The 18,453-nt window shown below is 41.1% G+C and overlaps 1 protein-coding gene across 3 annotated transcripts in view; it reads right to left on the bottom strand.

The window, feature by feature from the left end:
- The window catches only part of CDC14A (cell division cycle 14A), a 174,705-nt gene that overhangs the window by 134,287 nt on the left and 21,965 nt on the right, over positions 1 to 18,453 (bottom strand). For all 3 annotated transcript variants that reach the window (XM_075558821.1, XM_075558819.1, XM_075558820.1), the window contains exons 3-4: positions 15,183 to 15,258; positions 312 to 404 (exon numbers count right to left, since the gene is read on the bottom strand). In XM_075558821.1, the coding sequence (XP_075414936.1) occupies positions 312 to 404; positions 15,183 to 15,224 (135 nt within the window). In that variant the 5' untranslated portion in view covers positions 15,225 to 15,258. The remainder of the gene's footprint in view (positions 1 to 311; positions 405 to 15,182; positions 15,259 to 18,453) is intronic.

The following is an 18,453-nucleotide window of genomic DNA, read 5'->3' as shown; positions in this document are numbered from 1 at the left end:
CTCAGAGTTTTTTTCCGGCCCACCACATCACCGTGATGAATTGCATCGTGCCGCATAGGCTTAGTCAGCCCTGGGGCTCCAGTGAGTCTGTCTTCTGCACTTATCTTCCTCACTACTTGGTCATCATAGACCATAACGTGTCTTCTGAGGCTGATGGTCTCAATTGGTCTGGTTAACCTTCATTCATTACCCTCGGGTATTGTTAAGGCTCTCAAAGTAACTCAGGACCAAAATCTTACGGCTTTCTGCAAATTTACTCCACACCAGAACATTGCCTCAATTACAGGAATGAATCGTGAAAAAGTACTTACAGCGTAAGCGCCTATCAAAAATGCTGCATTCGCTCTTTTCCGTTGATCAAAACTGGTGTAGTGCACTATTTTCTTTCTTGATAAACTGTATGACTAGACAGAGGGGAGGGAAAGTGTTAGTATAAGCACAAAGACAACACTAAAATACACCATCTGTAGTGTGGCACATCACAATCAATGAATCTTAACTTTCCATCTTAATTCTAGGGCGTGCAAGTCTGGCATCTGGAGATAAAGGGTTGCTAGCCCAGGCTTCCTGCAGCCACGTCATGCCGTGAAGCTAAGTACTACCAAATACATTTATCTTCCAGAGAAGAGGCTGACACAATGCAACATGATTAAATAAATGGAAGCCCTTCTAACAGGGCCTGTGCTTGAAGACTTAATCTTCTGGTTGACTCGACCTCAGATGCAAAGTCCAGTCATCCTTTTTTATTCCTCATTCCCCCTTCTAGACAGGTCTTTCTCCTTTTCATATTATGCAATTTTTACATAAATGCATTGACCAGCTTTTTATTTCCTCTCTAAAAAATCCAGCAACCCCTTTAATTAAGTGCCTCTATTAACTAGAGTATCGAGATTAGAATGTTCTATGATAATCCCTTTTAATATCTGAAAATAATGGCAAAAAGGATTACATTAGCAAACATTTTTTAAATATATAGTATCCTCCCAAATTCAAACATTAAGCACCTGCTGTATGCCAAGCAATAGGCTGCAAGCTTCAGCATGTAACAAAATCCAAAATAAGCAACATGGTATTTTGTATACATTGCTAAGGAATGTTTCTAAAAGCATACAAATAAAAAAATTGTTAAAATGAAATCAAATTATTTATCAAAAGTATCAAAACATAAGAACACTCATGCCATGCAATGAAGCCTGCCCAACTGACTCACATTTCAAAATATCTGATAGTTTGACAGAATAAGGCACATGAGTTCACACACTGACTATAAAAATTGCTTTTTAAGAATATATATAGGTATATACACACACACCATAGTGAATGAAGGGGGAAGTGCAGAGTGGAGACCCAAAGTCCATTTGTCGGCCACTGGAGATCCCCTCACAGAGGGGTTTAGGAGAGGAGATGGGTCAGTCAGGGTGCGATGTAGTACCGATGAAGAACACAGCTTTCCCCCAGATCCTGGATGCTTCCTCCCCCCAACTACCATGATCCGAATTCTACCTTGCAGGACTGGATAGGGCAGAGGTTGTACACTGGTGCATATGGGAGCTGGAGGCACAGGGAATCCAGGGTAGACGATACCTTCAGGACCAGGGGTGTGAGGGGCGATGCTGGGAGAGTGGAGGGTGAGTGGGTTGAAAAGGGGGAACTGATTACAAGGATCCACATGTGACTTCCTCCCTGGGAGATGGACGGCAGAGAAGGGGGGCGGGGAAAGGGAGACTCCGGATAGGGCAAGATATGACAAAATAACAATCTGTGGATTATCAAGGACTCATGAGGGAGGGGGGAGCGGGGAGGGAGAGGGAAAAAAAAAGAGGACCTGATGCAGAGGGCTTAAGTGGAGAGCAAATGCTTTGAGAGTGATTAGGGTGAAGAATGTGTGGATGTGCTTTATACAATTGATGTATGTATACGTGTGGATTGTGATAAGAGTTGTATGAGCCCCTAATAAAACATAAAAAAAGAAAAGAAAAAAAATGTTTAGGGAAAAGAATGTACAGATGTGCTTTATACAATTGATGTGTGTATATGTGTGGACTGTGATAAGAGTTGTATGAGCCCCTAATAAAATGTAAAAAAAAACTGCAACATTTTAATTTTAATAAAATAATTCAAAGCCTGAAAAAAATTGCTTTTTATCTTTGCATTGACCGCAACTCAGAGAATCAGTGCTTCTAGATGCCCTCTAAAATATAAATAAGACTTGACTATATTGCTTTCTTTATCCTGAAATCTCCTGCATGGAAAAGAAATGCTTCCAACTCAGAGAACCCGTGCTAACATGAGCCTTAGCTATGTATATTCCTGCAGTCTGAAAACCCTCTTCATGCCAAGGCAGGCATGTATCGCTGTGAAAACTGCATCCTCAGGAGGTAGAGCATTTCCTTTAAAACTAAACTTAAAAAAAAAATCTGCCTTTATATCAAAGAGGATCTCTGAATACTAGTATCCTTATTTGCTAACCAAAGTACTCCCAGTCGAAATGTCTTCAACAGCAACTAACATCTCTTCAGTTCAGCTGAGTCAAGTCCATGTGCTAGCATCTCTAGACATGCTGCTTAGACTCCTCTCTTCTCTCACAGTCTCTAACTACTGACTGCCGGGACATTTCCACTTTTCTGTTTTAGATTATTAGTTGAATGTTTGCCAATTTGTTGGATTTCGGCACATATTCTTCTCCGTCAATAAGTTGTGTGATTAAGACCGAAGCTCCCTTTATGGTCTCCGAATCCTAAATTTCTGAAGCCTGCCTTACAAAGACCTCTTCTGAGTAACCATCCCGTTGGGCTTGAACGTCAAAGGGCTCATCAGCTCTTTGGCGTCCCAAGTCCTTCACCATTTACATCACCTGGTTCTCCAAATCCTGTGAGGAAGAAAATAGCAACTATCTAACCTTAACTTTGTTCATCTGTTTGTTGCTCTTTTCTACTAAAAACTTAAACTCCATAAAAAAATAAAAACTGATAGCATTTCCTAGAGAACTCTTCATTAATCCACCCTCCAGGTGTGAGAAAGTCAGGGTGCTGCACTACCATCTCAGGCTCGGTGTCTTGGGGTTCCTTTGGGGGTCTTTTTGTATATGCTTCTGTCCCGATGTGTTGTCTTTTCTCTCCCTCTCCCTGGAAATCATCCTGGGACAGAAACTAGGAAGTCAGAGCACAGAATTCCAAGGGAGATTTTCTTCTCACCGTATTCCTCCTTTATATTGACATATATTGTTTTAAGTAAATATGCCACAAGTTAACATTTTTAGGCTTGTAGAAGAATCTTTTCAATTATTACAGGCTTTCAGAAATTAAAAAAACAGATAAAGAATATTCTTCACAAAAAATTACCTAGAAAATTTACCTTTAAAATATTCCTATGGAAAGCTGCGTACAGGAAGCAAACTTAATTGATTTTATTTATTAACTTGTTTATTTTCTTAATGAGCGTGTCTTGCCTGGATTTAGGAAAGATGTTAAAGCTCACAGGAGTTACCCTGCTTCAGTGTTTTTGGAATTCAAATGTTTTCTTAATTAGGCACTAACAGCAAGACAAATGTTTTCTTAATTAGACACTAATGGCAAGACAAGTGAAGCTGAGCCTGTCACTCCTAGACTGGATCACAGAGATGTGCGCTTGCTCAAGGAATCGAAATCAATCGAAAGCAAATCATAATGGAGACAAGGACAGTGTCTTACATGTCTCACCCTAACTTCCCTCGCTGTAAACCGGGCATCCCAGTCACGGGCTCCCAGGTCATTCTACCACTCAACAGTTTTACAGCAGCAACTTGGCAGTGTTCATCAGAGGAGATATTCTGGTATTGGAATGAAAAACTTGACGAAAAGCAAAATGTTTTGTCGGTTGGCTAATGTTTTATGTCATTGGGGACTGACATACAAAAACTCTTCAATGATCTTCCCTTTCAAGTATTAAATATGCCTTCTCCCACCTTTAAAAAAGACAGTAAATCTACACTGAATATCAAATCGCCCTACCAAAATATTGGTTTTGTTTTTAAAAAGACATGCTAGCCAGTGGAGGCACCAATGACTAAAGTACCTTCAAAGGCACATTTAGCCCATCTGTGGGGCCTTTTAGAGACCTTTACTATGCAGAGAAAGAAGACTACTTTATGGATGAGCTCCGAAGATATTTTTAATTTAATAAATCATTTTATTGGGGGTTCTTATGTATATCAACAATTTCTAAACATTATCTTTCTTCTTGAACCCTTTGATATCAGCTCCTTTTCCCCCTTCCTCCCCCACCCTGCACCCCCTGGAAGCCTTAATATATTTATGTATTGTTATTCTTATTCCAAAGATTTTAACATTTTATTAGGGGCTCATACAACTCTTTTCACAATCCATACATACATCAATTGTGTAAAGCACATCTATACATTCATTGCCCTCATCATTCTCAAAGCATTTGCTCTCCACTTAAGTCCTTTGCATCACGTTCTCTTTTTTTTCCCCCTCCCTCCCCGCTCCCCCATGAGCCCTTGATAATTTATAAATCATTATTTTGTCATCTGATGTCTCCCTTCACCCCCTTTTCTGTCATCCGATGTCTCCCAGGGAGGAGGTCACTCATAGATCCTTGTAATAGGTTCCCTCTTTCCAACCCCCTCTCCCTCTACCCTCCTAGTATCACCACTCACACCCCTGGTCCTGAAGGTATCATCCACCCTGGATTCCCTGTGCCTACAGCTCCTATCTGCACCAGTGTGCATCCTCTGCTCTAGCCAGACTTGCAAGGTAGAATTCAGATCATGATAGCTGGGGGGGAGGAAGCATTTAGGAACTGGAGGAAAGCTGTATTCTTCATCGGTGCTACATCACACCCTGCCTGGCCCATCTCCTCCCCTAGACCCCACTCCAAAGGGATCTCCAGTGGCCGACAAATGGGCTTTGGGTCTCCACTCTGCACTTCACTATGGTAAGATTTTTTTTTTTGTTCTGATGATGCCTTATACCTGATCCCTTCGACACCTCGTGATCGCACAGGCTGGTGTGCTTCTTCCATGTGGGCTTTGTTGCTTCTGAGCTAGATGGCCACTTGTTTACCTTCAAACCTTTAAGAACCCAGACGCTATCTCTTTTGATAGCCGGGTACCATCAGCTTTCTTCGCCACATTTGCTTATGCACCCATTTGTCTTCGGCGATCGTATCATGGAGGTGTGTACCCAATGATATGGTTTTTTGTTCTTTGATGCCTGATAACTGATCCCTTCGGAACCACGTGATCACACAGGCTGGTGTGTTCTTCCATGTGGGCTTTGTTGCTTCTGAGCTAGATGGCCGCTTGTTTATCTTCAAGCCTTTAAGACCCCAGACCCTATATCTTTTGATAGCCAGGAACCATCAGCTTTCTTCACCACATTTGCTTGTTCACCCACTTTGGCTTCAGCGGTTGTGTCGGGAAGGTGAGCATCATAGAATGCCAATTGAATAGAAGAAAGTAAACTTGCACTGAGGGCAGAAGATATTTTTTAATCAAATGCTACGCTAAGATTTTTATCAAACTCTGCCATGAACATTACATAGCTAGCAAGGCATAAAGAGAAAAATCAGATACTTCAACAGCTGCCTCTTCTTACTCTGGTCTTCAGGGGAGGGAGACAGGAGGGCCATCATGTTTGCTGGCCAGGACCTTCAGGACACACAGAGTTTAGAACATCATCTCTGGCTTTCAGTGAGCTACAGTTTCTTTTTGCTTTACATGAGAAGCCCATAGATTTTAGACGCTGCATACAATCGCAGAGTTAAGTCTGAAACTGGCCAAATCAAATAAACAAAGTCTTACATATTAAAGGGGGAAGATGTTACAGAGAGAATAGTAAGAACTCAGGATGGTTTGCCTGTTGTGCAGCAAGTCATTAAAATCACAGCCTGGAGTCACAAGTCTCCCAATAGTTTACATTTTTATCTTGAAACCAGAGTACAGAGATCCCAAGTACACACAGCTATGCACTGTGATCACTGCAAAAGCAGCGCTGGCAGGAGCCCGGATCCACTGGCCACTTGCTAAGTTCTAGCATTTTCCCAAACACAGAACAATGCCAGAGGGCTTCAGTTAGGACACAGAAGGAATCCTAGACCAGTAGTCCAGGCGAAGGCTGAAGCAGCAGGCACTCTGTATTTACAGAACAGAAGCCACTGGCCAGAGAGGTCGACCATGAACATCACACAGCTAGCAGGACAGAACGAGGAAAATCCAGAGCTCTTTCTCTCACGAAGGGTGATAGAGTGTACAAAAATAGCCGTTCTGAGTCCCTCACAAGCTTCGTGGTTTAGAATATCGATCATTCTGTTTGTACACCTGATCAGTATTACTAGAAAATTCAGGGGGAAAAAAATCAGACTTTTAGACTAAACTAAATTTTATTTAGTGTTGTACTATAGTTCCTCTTCTTAAGACAGTGGTTCAGAATCACCTGGAAGGCTTAGGAAAACAGATTGCTAAGAGTTTCTGATTCTGTGGGGCAGGGACCACAAATCTGCATTTCTAACAGGTTCGCTGAGTTGTTGGTGCAGCTTGAAGCGCACTGCTCTCAGACACTGCGAGGCTTTGGGGGAAAGCCGCCTCAAATCACGACCGGTTTCCACGCCTGAGAACGTTCTGCGTGGCTCTTAAGACACCAGCCATCTGGTGAAGTGGTCTCCACAAGAACTTCAAATTCCCTATTCAAGGGACTCCAAATCATGCCATGTGTCTTTTAAGAGCATATTACAAAAAAAAAATTATTTCCCCAGATGCCTCACAAGGCTTATATTACACCTTTTGTAAATTCATACATTCCAGGTGGTAACACCTTAGGCACTCATTAATGGTTCCATAACTAAGCTGCCTTCAATGAGGTTATTCTAGAGATTCCAAATTCGGAGTTCTCAGGAGTTCCAGGAATCTGAAGTGTGTCAGTTGGCAACACAGAACATGCCCTATGCAAAACAGATGGCACTCTTTAGCTCCTCCCTGCAGGAATCTGGTCCTTCAATTGGCAGATACTCCAATACTGAAGAGGAGCCAGAAATACAGAATTTTGTGAACATTTCCATAAAGGGCAGATGCTCACTATGAATTTTAAAAATTTTAAACAGAGTTTATGCCCAATAAAACATGTCTTTGGACTAAATAACCCATAAAAAAAATCAGTTTGTTACATCTGGGTGCCAGGACAGTAGGGTGAAATCAGGTGAACTCAATCTATCCGGGTGTGCTCAACAGCCAATCTGATGTGAATCTGCGCTGAGCAAACCAGAGACACACGGTAGTGAAATCGGTATCTAGCTTCACAAGTCTCACGAGCTAATGATCTATAATGCTAAACAAAGACAAGGTCTTGCTCAAGGCTTAGTGCAAAATGAAGAAAATAACAGCATCGGGATGCATTCTCAGGACAGCAAGGAACAATGGCATTATCTTCATTGCAGGTACACTCTCTCCTCACTTTTCAACATGGTCAGGTTCCAAAGACCAAGTCACTAGGCAAAATCAGTTAGATGAAATGGAAGATAATCACAACAGATCGCAAATGGATGGCTACCTAATTACCCATGGCCAAATTACATCATTATGTAACTGCAAAACCACTGAGAATCTTGGTTCTACCATGATGCCCATCATGGTATTCTCTCACCTCAAATCTCGACACTCATTACTGCCAGACATATGAAGGTGTACCCCCCACCCTCACGCCCCCAAAATGGAAAAAAGTTCTGGGCGAAACTTTGCTAGTACGCATTTTCCCTGCTAGGCAAGTATAGAGCAACTTGCTCTTGAGTTCCTGCACTCAGTGATGTCACCTGGGGCGGTTCTCTCTGCGCACAGTGCACTTTCTAATGAAAGCAGTTTCACTCGAACCTCATTTTATGTGATGGCCGATTTAAGAGAAGAGTGTGCAGCTGTGAAATTTTGTTTCCTGTTCGGGAGCAATGCTGCAGAAACTGTTGTGATGTTGAACACAGCCTACAAGGACAGCGCTATGGGAAAAAACTCAAGTGTACGAGTGGTTTTCTTTCGAAAAAGGTGAAATGTCAACTGATGACAAACCTCATTCTGGATGTCCAACGGATGGAAGGTTGACCCATAGTGCATGTGGAGTTCGTTTCACCAGGTCAGACTGTTAACCAAGCTTTCTATTTAGAGTTGCTGAAACATTGCGCAACAACGTGCGACAAAAACAGGCCTGATTTGTGGCAGATGAGAGACTGGCTTTGCCACCACAATAATGCATTTGCTCACGCAACCATCTGAGTGCACCAGCTTTGGGCAAAACACAGAGTGCCTCTCTTGCCCCATGCAACTGACTCACCTGACCTCACTCTGCAGATTTTTTGTTTGTTTGTTTCTGTGAATGAAGAGGGACACGAAAAGACAGAACTTTGGCAACACAGAAGAGGTAAAGAAAAAAATGAGGGAGATGCTGTTGGCCATCCAAACAGATGAGTTTCAAAAATGTTTCCAAGAATGGAATCGTACATTTAACAAGTATATTGAGTGCAATGGAGAGTACGTTGAAGGTGATAAAGTTATTTTGTAAAAAAAAAAAAATTAAATACATAGCTTTGAAAAAATATTCTGGGTTTTTTTTGGGGGGGTGCCCCTCATATGTTGCAGATGTGAAAATGTACGTAATCAATTTTGCACTAATATTGCAAATGTAAAATGTCAGATAATCAGATGGTAAGTGAAGGAAAAAGTATACAACCACGGGTCTCCCTAACTTGGTAAGAAAAGGGAGTATTCTATTGAATACCTGTTAACTATATCAAAATCAAACCTATAACATTCCCAGATCACCACTGCTTACCTGAGTCAAAGTTTTACCACCCATATGTACAACAAAATTAGTACATTATATACATGTAAATATTTAGTGGCACTTGTAAGCCAAAGTACCATGACCGCAATAATAGAGCAACAGAGAGGAAGGTAACCTCACACACAGTCCATCTGGGAAGATGGAACTATGTGATAGGTCACATTCTAATGTGGCTGCTCAAGTAAAATAAGTCACTGCAACTCAGAGAGATGAAAATGCTAAATGCTATGCAAACAACTAAGAGCCCCGACAACATTTTTGGATGAGGGTAAAATATACAAATCATGCACTTGTTGACTTTTGGTCAAGAAATCACAAGCTACTTAAGCATTCAACAAGAAAGGGTGACAGAATTAAGCTCCGAGCTAAAGAAAAATGTCTGGCTAATTTAAAGAAACCCAGATTTCAAGCTGCCTTTCAGTAAGTTTGCCATGCTTAAAAACAAAACCTTGTTGCCACACGGTTAGGACGCCACGTGTGTTTGATTAGATGTACAGAATGCATAAGTGCGGCCTAGACGCTCTCCCCCTGACGTACATGTACACAGAGGAAGACGCACCCCATGCACACCCCCTAAGCAAGCTCGGCCATGAAGCTGGTCCAATTATGTGGATCAAGGCACAGGGACCCCATGGTGACCAAGGCGCCATCCCTTTCAGGTGACTCAGCTAGCCTGGTACTGGCAGCAGCACTCAGCATCTCCATAACAACCAGTAGTCACCTCACTGCAAAAGCAATAAATGAGCAGGTCTTCCTGTGAGCAGCCATGACCACTACATGTTTTACCTCCAACTGCCTCAGGAAGGGGACAGTCTTGAAAATTTTCTTTGGCTGCGTGAAACAAAACATGGTTGATGGTTTTACTTACAGCTAAAAGAACTGAAAACTGGCTGAATGGTTGCTTTTAAAAGAAAATGGTCCCTACATATTTTCATTTTGCTTAAAATTTTAACATTTTTAATCAATGCAATGGCACATTTGATTAAAGTACAAGTCAGTGTCAGAAAATGTTTTGTATAGATATAATTTGATCATGCTGAAAGTAAAGCTGAAGGCATTTGGAGAGTCTCTAGAGAATGCATTTTTCTTGCCTAAGAATTCATGAGAGGGCTCTGAAGGGATACAACCCCTGAGAAGTCTCCCATGCTAGCTAGCCCCATTCCATATGCCCTCACTATCAATTTAAACCAGAGCCGCAATCTAGAATGGGGTTTTGCTTTACACCTACAGCCTATGAACCTGAAACAACGTAACTGCTTGAAGAAATCTGGACATGTTTTCGTTGTTACAGTGAGAGTGCTCTAACCATTACCCCATCTTACACCAGTAATGGGCGCACTATGAGTGGGGAGGGGGATATTTTCCAAACTGCACAGTCCCCTAGCGTGTTAGTTTCCTGCGGGCTTTGAGTGGGTGTAGGTTCATTATTTGTACTAAATGTAGATATAAAATCAAAACAGTTCTGTTACAGCCACCTGAAGCCATGGAAGGTGTCTCGTTACCAGGCCAGGATCACTGCAAAGCAACAATGACACTGCCCGAGCCCACTATCTGCTAGTACTTTTTAAGTATTTTATATAATAATTTCATGATCCCCATCCACCCCATTACCCTGAGAAGACTACATGGGCTATTGCATAGATTTAAAATTACATCTGAGTAGCCTTTTAAAACTTGCTTACAATAGTCCTCAAGATTACTGAAATTATCCTGCTGATTCCTGCGAACAAGTAACGGAGAAAAATGAAAACCACTGCCCTAAAAAAGCCCCTTTTTCCAGAGATGCTTGTAGGTAACTTTTTTCCTAAGCTAAGGTTTTGTTGTTCTCTGAAGAAAAGCAAAACCAACAACTATCGCTCCACTGACTAATCTAGGAAAAGCCAGCCTAATCATATTATGTTAATTAGATATTCAGATTATTAAATCAGGACTTGAAAGATTTTTTAACTGATTAAATTTAGAGATGGCATTCTGTTTTTTACATTATTGCTAGTTTGTTTATTAGTATAGTCTTCTCTTCTAACCTAAGGATCTTCGCATTTTCAGTGCCAAGGATAACTATGAAAGCTTGATCTAAAACTATGAATCATCACAGAAGAAAAATCTAAACACACAAAATTTTACATATATAGTTTCGTGGGTGTGTGGATGCCTTTAACAAACAGATTAACAATACATGCTCTAGCTTATCAATCACTGATATTAAGTATAACATTTGAAAATTATCTCAATTCAATAAACCAGTCCTCTCTTAACTGATTCTATTAAAATAACTATTAGCTAGAAATAGCAAAATACAACCAGTTAGTGCATAACCCTTAATACTTTTTTTTTAATTAATATATTTTAAATTCAGTAGCAGGCTTTTTTGTTTGGTGGTAGTGATTTGGGGTTTCATTGTTAAATCTACTTAAGGTTTCATGAATAATTTTTCATTCTAATCAATATAATTAAAATTAAGACCACTCTAAATAAAATGCATTCTCTCACACACACAAAGAGCAACAAATCATAATTTCAAATCTTCAACTTAAAGAGCATGAAAAAATAAAGAATTTAGCTTGGAATGAAAGCATTGCAAAATATTAACTATCAATATAAGCACAGAATATTAACTATCATAAGTATAGAAAAGGGAGGGATTTTTTTTTAATTTTACTGTAAGGTACAAAAATCCCTAAAGCAGAAAATAAAATATGCTGCTGAAAGTTAGGAAATGACACAGAAGGAGAACTCTAAGGTTTCTGGTTTAAAAAGCATGAGATTACTCAGAAAAATAGAGGAGTCTGAGAAACAAAAGCATCGTAGAATTCAGAGTTCGGTAAAGAAGCCCAAAGCGAAATAGCAAAAGACTAAAGAAATCAGGGTATAACAAAGATATGAATACTCTGAGGGAAAGCTAGTCCTGGAAACCTTTAAAGACAAAAAGCTAAAAGGTGAGCTAAATGTCCAGGAGAAGGATTATGGTCAACAGGTTTTCATGTGCTCAGTGACCTGGGGCTGAGCTTGACCCTTCTCACCTTCTGGGAACTCAGAATCAAATAAATCACCCAAGCCCTCTGCCGTCAGTCACGTCCATTAACTCTGACGCTACGTGGGGTTTCACGCTGTACATGCTTCTGGGAACAGAAAACCTCCTCTTTCTCCCACTGGGCTGCTGGTGGGCTTGAACTGTTCGCCGTGCTGTTAGCAGCCCAGTGTGCCATTAAAACTCATGCATGAGCAAGATCTGTGCCGAGAATTACAGGGAGACCTGGGAAGCCCTCCACCCAGCCCAGAAGAGCGGGAGGTGGTGTCAGAGGCGGCGGGGGTAGACCAGGTCTTCGAGGAGCAGCAGTTGTCAACGCAGAGGGCAAGGACATGACAGAGCCGGCAACAAAAGGAAAGGCTCCTCCTGAAGTGAAGCAGTAGGTGGAGTTCAGAATAAAGCAGGGAGGGACCGTGGTGCTGTAGCCTTCCCGGAAATGAGTACAGGAAATCATCCCCTGAGCAGATACAAGTGGGGGAGCTGAAAAAGCAACTAAGAGAAAGGGCACGAAGTAAAGCCCCTAAAGGCCTTACCAAGCTGAGCACCCATGGGAGAGAGGTGAGAGCTCTCAGCAGGGAGGCGACGGTCTGGGGGAATCAGGAGACTGGAGCTCTAGAGGCCACATTCGACTCAGAACTAAAGCAACAAGAAGACATGTACCAAGTGGGAGCGTTTCACAAATTCATTTCCTGGAAGCAGCTGGAGTCTTGTGCGTGGAAAAAGCAGGAATCTCGAAGCCACGGTGACAGCACGGTGACCATGGGCGGTCAATAGGGGCATTGCAGAGAGTGTGGAGGAAGAATGGACCCCAAAGACGGTGGCCGCCACCACAAGTAGAAAGGAGGAGCTGGGCAATCTCACCCTGATGTTATACTGTGTCTTTGGCAGGCCCCGCAACGCTTCTTTCTGAACCCATACAATCAGGAGGACCAAACTGTCATATCGATCCTATAATTAGATGCTTTTCTCGGTGGAAGCAGAAGCTGTAAGCCTAAGAGGGTGTTCAGACGTCCTTAAAGAGCTGTCTTTGCTGTATTAATCTCTGAGAGTTCCCAAATCTCAGCAGTACTTTCTTTTGAGCAGGAACTTGAAGTTTACAAACTTTTACGTACAGTTTCTAACAGAATCCAAATCATCACTCTGTCAGATGATATAATCCAAATTTCCCAGATTATAACAAAAAACAACTAAGATCCTTCAAGGTAGAAAAGAAGGTATTACAAATTTGGATTGGTAAAAATCAACTTTTTCCTCCTAACCTAAAAATTCTACCTGTCATGCTTCATTGAGATAACCGATGAGTTATTAGCATTTTTGAAAACTCATTCCTTAAACAGATGTGCCCATTACGTGTTGGGACATACTTTTAAATTGTGCCAAAGCTAAAATGTCATTCCAGACACATTAGTTTATCTGATGATGGAAATAAACCCAGGGAGCTGTCTGGACTTTATTAAACTTTCATAATGCTCCAAGCACATTTTGTAAATGAAAAGAAATCAAAACAAGACTTCATATATACTTACCTATCCTATTGAATTTAGAATACAGTAGAATAAAGAGTATTTATTCAGTCTCCTCCCAGGCAATTGCTGTAAGAGTAGCAGAGTCAGACCGGCAATTCTACTTTCCTAATAACGAGGCTTGGCTCTTGGGTCAGCGTAAGCGGTACCCAGGCCCCAGCTGGTTAACTCTACGCCTCCATTCACACAAGCAGCTTACTCCTAGGGCTATTCCAAAAGGGGTGAACTTATTCAGTCCTCGAAAGGAAAACACAGACATCAATCATCTGTTTATGAATTATCTTTTCTTTGTTATTTCATCCACTAAAAGTCTACTTTAGAGGAAAAGGACAGTCTTTGCTTCCTTGGTGAATACAAAACTCTCAGCTTGATATTCTAAACTACTGAAAACACCTTTTTTTCCCCTGAAAAACATACTTCTGGTTCAGTTAAGAGAATTTACATGTGCCTTTTCAAGTCAGACAATACTTTACAAATTAGCTCCAAAAAAAAGTTTACTGCAAAAGAATTTATGTTATATGAATATTGTTAGCTACGGAGATCTCTCTCTTTCATCATTACATGACCATTCAGCATTTGAGATAAATGGCAAAAATCAAAAATATACTACATACTCTGCAAAAAAGACTCCAAAAGAGATACCTAGGTTCAATAAAAAGAAAATCAAATGTATATTGAGCAGGTAATGTGTACAAAGCCTACATATACATAAAACTCTTTAACATCAACAGCAATTTACCCAGCAGAAAGAATAGCTACTTATTCATTACACACTCTACAAACTATCTAAGTATTATAATTTAGTATTTTTCCTTAAGAGCTTGCTGTATGGCATTCTGCCTTCCAAGCAGAAATACTGTATTTAAAAATTCTCACTTAGAAAATTAAAAGGAAAACAGAGTTGAAATAAATTCACCAAATCTAGGGGTATAGCTGTCATTTTTCCTCATGTGCTAAGAGATTAAAGGGGGAACAAAGTAGTCCCGTGCCTAAACCCACATCCAAGTACCAGAGCTCCTGGGTAAAATCAAAAGTGCAGATGATGCTGGATGTATGGCTCTATTGCTCTTTTAACAGGTAGAGCCCATGCTTTGTCACTGCTATTCCATCCATCTCACTCAGCTGGGAATTCTAGAGAGGACCCCCTGAGGACACAAGCACTTCAATCTTGAGAGGGGAGAGAAACTCAACTCGTCAGATCTCTTGCCAACTCTAGGGCTGGCCCCTTCTTAGTCTGGGGAGGGGGCGATCTTGGATGGTGCAAATAGTTAAGGACTTCATTACTAACCAAAATGTTGGCAGTTCAAACCCAAGTAGATGCACCTGGAAAGACGGGCCTGGCAATTTGCTACCAAAAATTCACTGCCTTACCAACCCGACATGGGCACAGTTCTACTGTGCACACACACAATTCACCGTGAGTCAAAAGTGACTCCACAGCATTCAGTTCGGTTATTGTTTTCATCACCCACTAGAAGCAAGCCAGGAGGTTCAGAAAAATTGCCCTGGGGGAGAATCTGATAGACACTCATTAACGACAACCTTAAAGGGACGTGTACTTTCTTTCTTAGATCACTATTGGAATGACTTCATTCAGCTCATATTTCAATTCATCCGGAAAAATGAAAGAGGTCAACATGTCCTTTGTGGTACCATCGGGAAGATCAAGTTCAACTTCTAGGTGAATCACTCACAAAAGTTTCCAGAGATAAGATTACCTAACTAAAGGGTATGTGCTCAGCAAATTCATTTGTCAGAGTTCACAGTTTAAAATTTTTAATACCAAAATGAAACATCTATAATACTCACTTTTAATTTCTTGTTTAGTTTACAGCAGTATCTATATACCATTGCCAAGTTCAGAGGTCCAAAATCTGCATAGAAACTGAGATTAAAAAAAGGGGGAAAAAAGCACAAAATATTTAGTAGAAGCATAATTTCAGTAGTAAATGTTTCCTTTTTAATATTGCTACATTTGCAAGCCATTTTTTCAGTCGGCTTCATTAATGAGGGTCGTTGTTATATAACTGATCTGGTCAATGGGGGTCAAATAACTAATAGTTTCACCCGACCCAGCACTTCTCCAGTTGTTATGAGCCGTCTCTTAACCAAGAGCTGGTAGGGCAGTGTTGGATTTTTGTCTCCTGTTATTTCCTGCTTAAACATTCGGAAAAGGGTTGGGAAAGCAAGTGGCTGAAGAACTAACATGGGCTTAACATTTGTGTGTTCCAACTCATGGTCTTTGAACCTTCTGCATACGACACCTGGCTCTTCTCCCTCTCCCTCTACCCTCTGACAGCTCAAGGATACAGCAATCAGGTCATGGTTTCCCTCTGACCTATTATCAGAAATGTAACTGACAACCCCATAGAAAGGAGATGCTGCGTAAACCTTGATCCCAAGTCGTTTCCATCTTCAACAGCTACATTTCCTTCCATCATCTGGAACTCTCAAACTCAACCTATCTTTCCTTCATCAACCCTGCAGACTGTGTGCTTCTGTCATACAGGCATGAAACTACAGTCTTCGCTCTTCATAAATAAATCCATATTACTAATTTAAATCCTTCAGAAACAAATAGGTCCGTTTCATTCTTCGCTTTTCTGTTCCTACTTAAAAGTCAGTGGTTCTCAACCTCCCTAGTGCTGCGACCCTTTAATACAGTTCCTCATGTTGTGGTCACTCCCCAGCCATAAAATTATTTTCATTGCTTCTTCATCACTGTAATTCTGCTACTGTTACGAGTTGGGCGACCCTGTGAAAAGGTTGTTCGAGGGGTCACGACCCACAAGTTGAGAACCGCTGGTCTGGATCTTTTTCATTTGATACCTGTTATTATTCTCCTTCTCCTCCCCAATCATCTTGTAAACTACTATAGTGATTCATCTGCCTAAAAAACTCACTTCTCGCTAATTCCTCCCACACACTATTCAAAGTCTTCAATGGGTCGATCCCTTCAGAGTAGCTTACCATCTGATCCAGCGATCAGAGCCCAAACAGATCTCATCTCCTGCAGTACTGCGTGGCATTTACAGTCACTGCCTGTGCCTGGCTTCTAAACGACCTCCTTTCCTGATCATCCCCACCTGGACGCTTCATGACAAACATGCCTATTCCTTATTTCCAAACACTCCAGGCAGACTCTTAACTCAAGCCTTGCCGGATTTGATGATACTCTTTCTGCAACACTCTAGCTTCCCCAGGATCCAGTCTAAAGACAGTTCACCACCTACCATCCTCAGGAAGTCTTTCAACGCCCGTTGGTGAACACTAGCTTTTCTCAAAGTTCCCAAAACTTGCCATCTGAGCCACACCATTGGCCTACAATACATACCACTACAGAGCATGAATTATCTTTTTAAGTGTAAATTCTACATGCCCAACTACAAAAAAAATCAGCCAAGGCCTGTATCATCCGTCCTGTATGCTAGCCTTAGAAGAATGTCCTGCCCATAACACAAAGTTTCAACAAGTGGATTTTCAGTGTGAACAGTGTGCTCACCAATGTTCTGAATTTGAATGAAAATTTTACTAAATATTGACTCAAAAAAAAGTATCTCCCAAAAAACAAATTTAAGGAAATCATTTGCTCTAATTGTTTTCTGCCAACCAAATGACTATTCTTCATCAATATGCCATCAAACCTTCCATCAGCCACATGTTTCAGATAAGCAAAAATACAAACCTTGGATATTTTATTAACTACAGTGGGCAATTTGCTGATATTTTAGAACTTATATTCTTGGTTGTACCATAATTAGATGTCCCTGTAAATAAGCTTTGTGGGGGAAACAAGCTCCCAAAAAAAGGAAACCTGTAAAAATGTGATATCAAAGGCATCTTCCAAGTGTGGTAGAAACATAAACAAAATATTCATGACTCAAACATGGGCTGTGCCTATATAACCTGCCTCGTGATGAGTCTAAAAGCAGACTCGGCAGTCGGCAAGAACCCTCTCAAAAGAAACAGAATGAACCCAGAGCATAAGTAGGAATAATCAAGCAGCATTGACCAAGGCAGCCGTGGTTCCCGCACAAGGACATTTTTGTTCCTGGCTTATTGGAAACACTAATACTCTTGACTAACACACTTCGCTTTTTGGTTCTTGAACATAAATACTGACACTTTGAAAACTCAGAGACAAATCTAGGATTTCTAGTTATGGCTATTTTGGCTTTGTAAACACATTTTGAACTAAATTTGGGAAGCACAAGACCACCTAATTGCTGTTTCATATGAAACATTTCAGGTCAACTTCAGCTTCAAACTCAAAGCTATAGGGTTTCTAACTACCAGGTCGGTTTAGACACATATATTTTTGGAAGCAATGTGGCCAACAAGTGCACCTACTTCACCAAACAACAGGAAAATAACCTGGCAGCCTCCGACAAGACAGGAAATGCGTCACCTTTTAAAAGGCTCAACTCCGGGCGTGAACTCAGAAAACTAGGCGCTTCAGCGCTGAGGCTGGACTTGTGTATCAAACAAGTCTGTGCGTAAATCATGGATTTCAACGCAGCATGGAGTGCCTACTGGTCCTGTTGAAGCAGTGCCCTCAACTCGGTTTGCCATTAAGCTTAAAAATGAGCCTGATGTGGTGAGGGTGACTCTGCGCAACTTAATATGACCGAACGATTAAATGGTATATTTGAAGTCTATGCCAATAAAACACTTTTTACGGAGCCTGACATAGTTAGTCACGTTCAGATCCATTTCAACACTCCTAAGGGATATACACATACATCTTTTCAAATATCCATCACTGAAAACCAATGTGCAGCCTTCAGTCAGTCTCTCCACCTGAGATCTCCAAAAGCCTATTTTGCTCAGGACCCTTTCTGTTTGTCAAACCTTTTCAATAACAGAATCTAAGTTCCCTCCTTTAATAGAAGCCTGCATATTCAGTGTATGCCCACAGTATGCAAGGTACCACACAACCTTTGGGACTAGGAAGCAAAAGTAGATCCATTACAGCCCCTATCCTAAATCTATCTACACTATCTAACATACTAACCACCAATTTGCACTTGAATTAAATGAATTGTAAATTCAGCCACGTTTCAAGTGTTCAAAAGCCACA

Source organism: Tenrec ecaudatus, chromosome 1 (genome assembly GCF_050624435.1).
Source record: "Tenrec ecaudatus isolate mTenEca1 chromosome 1, mTenEca1.hap1, whole genome shotgun sequence".
NCBI classification, from domain to species: domain Eukaryota; kingdom Metazoa; phylum Chordata; class Mammalia; order Afrosoricida; family Tenrecidae; genus Tenrec; species Tenrec ecaudatus.
The sequence above is the reverse complement of the archived record's forward strand: the minus strand, read 5'-3'. Positions and strand labels throughout refer to the sequence as shown.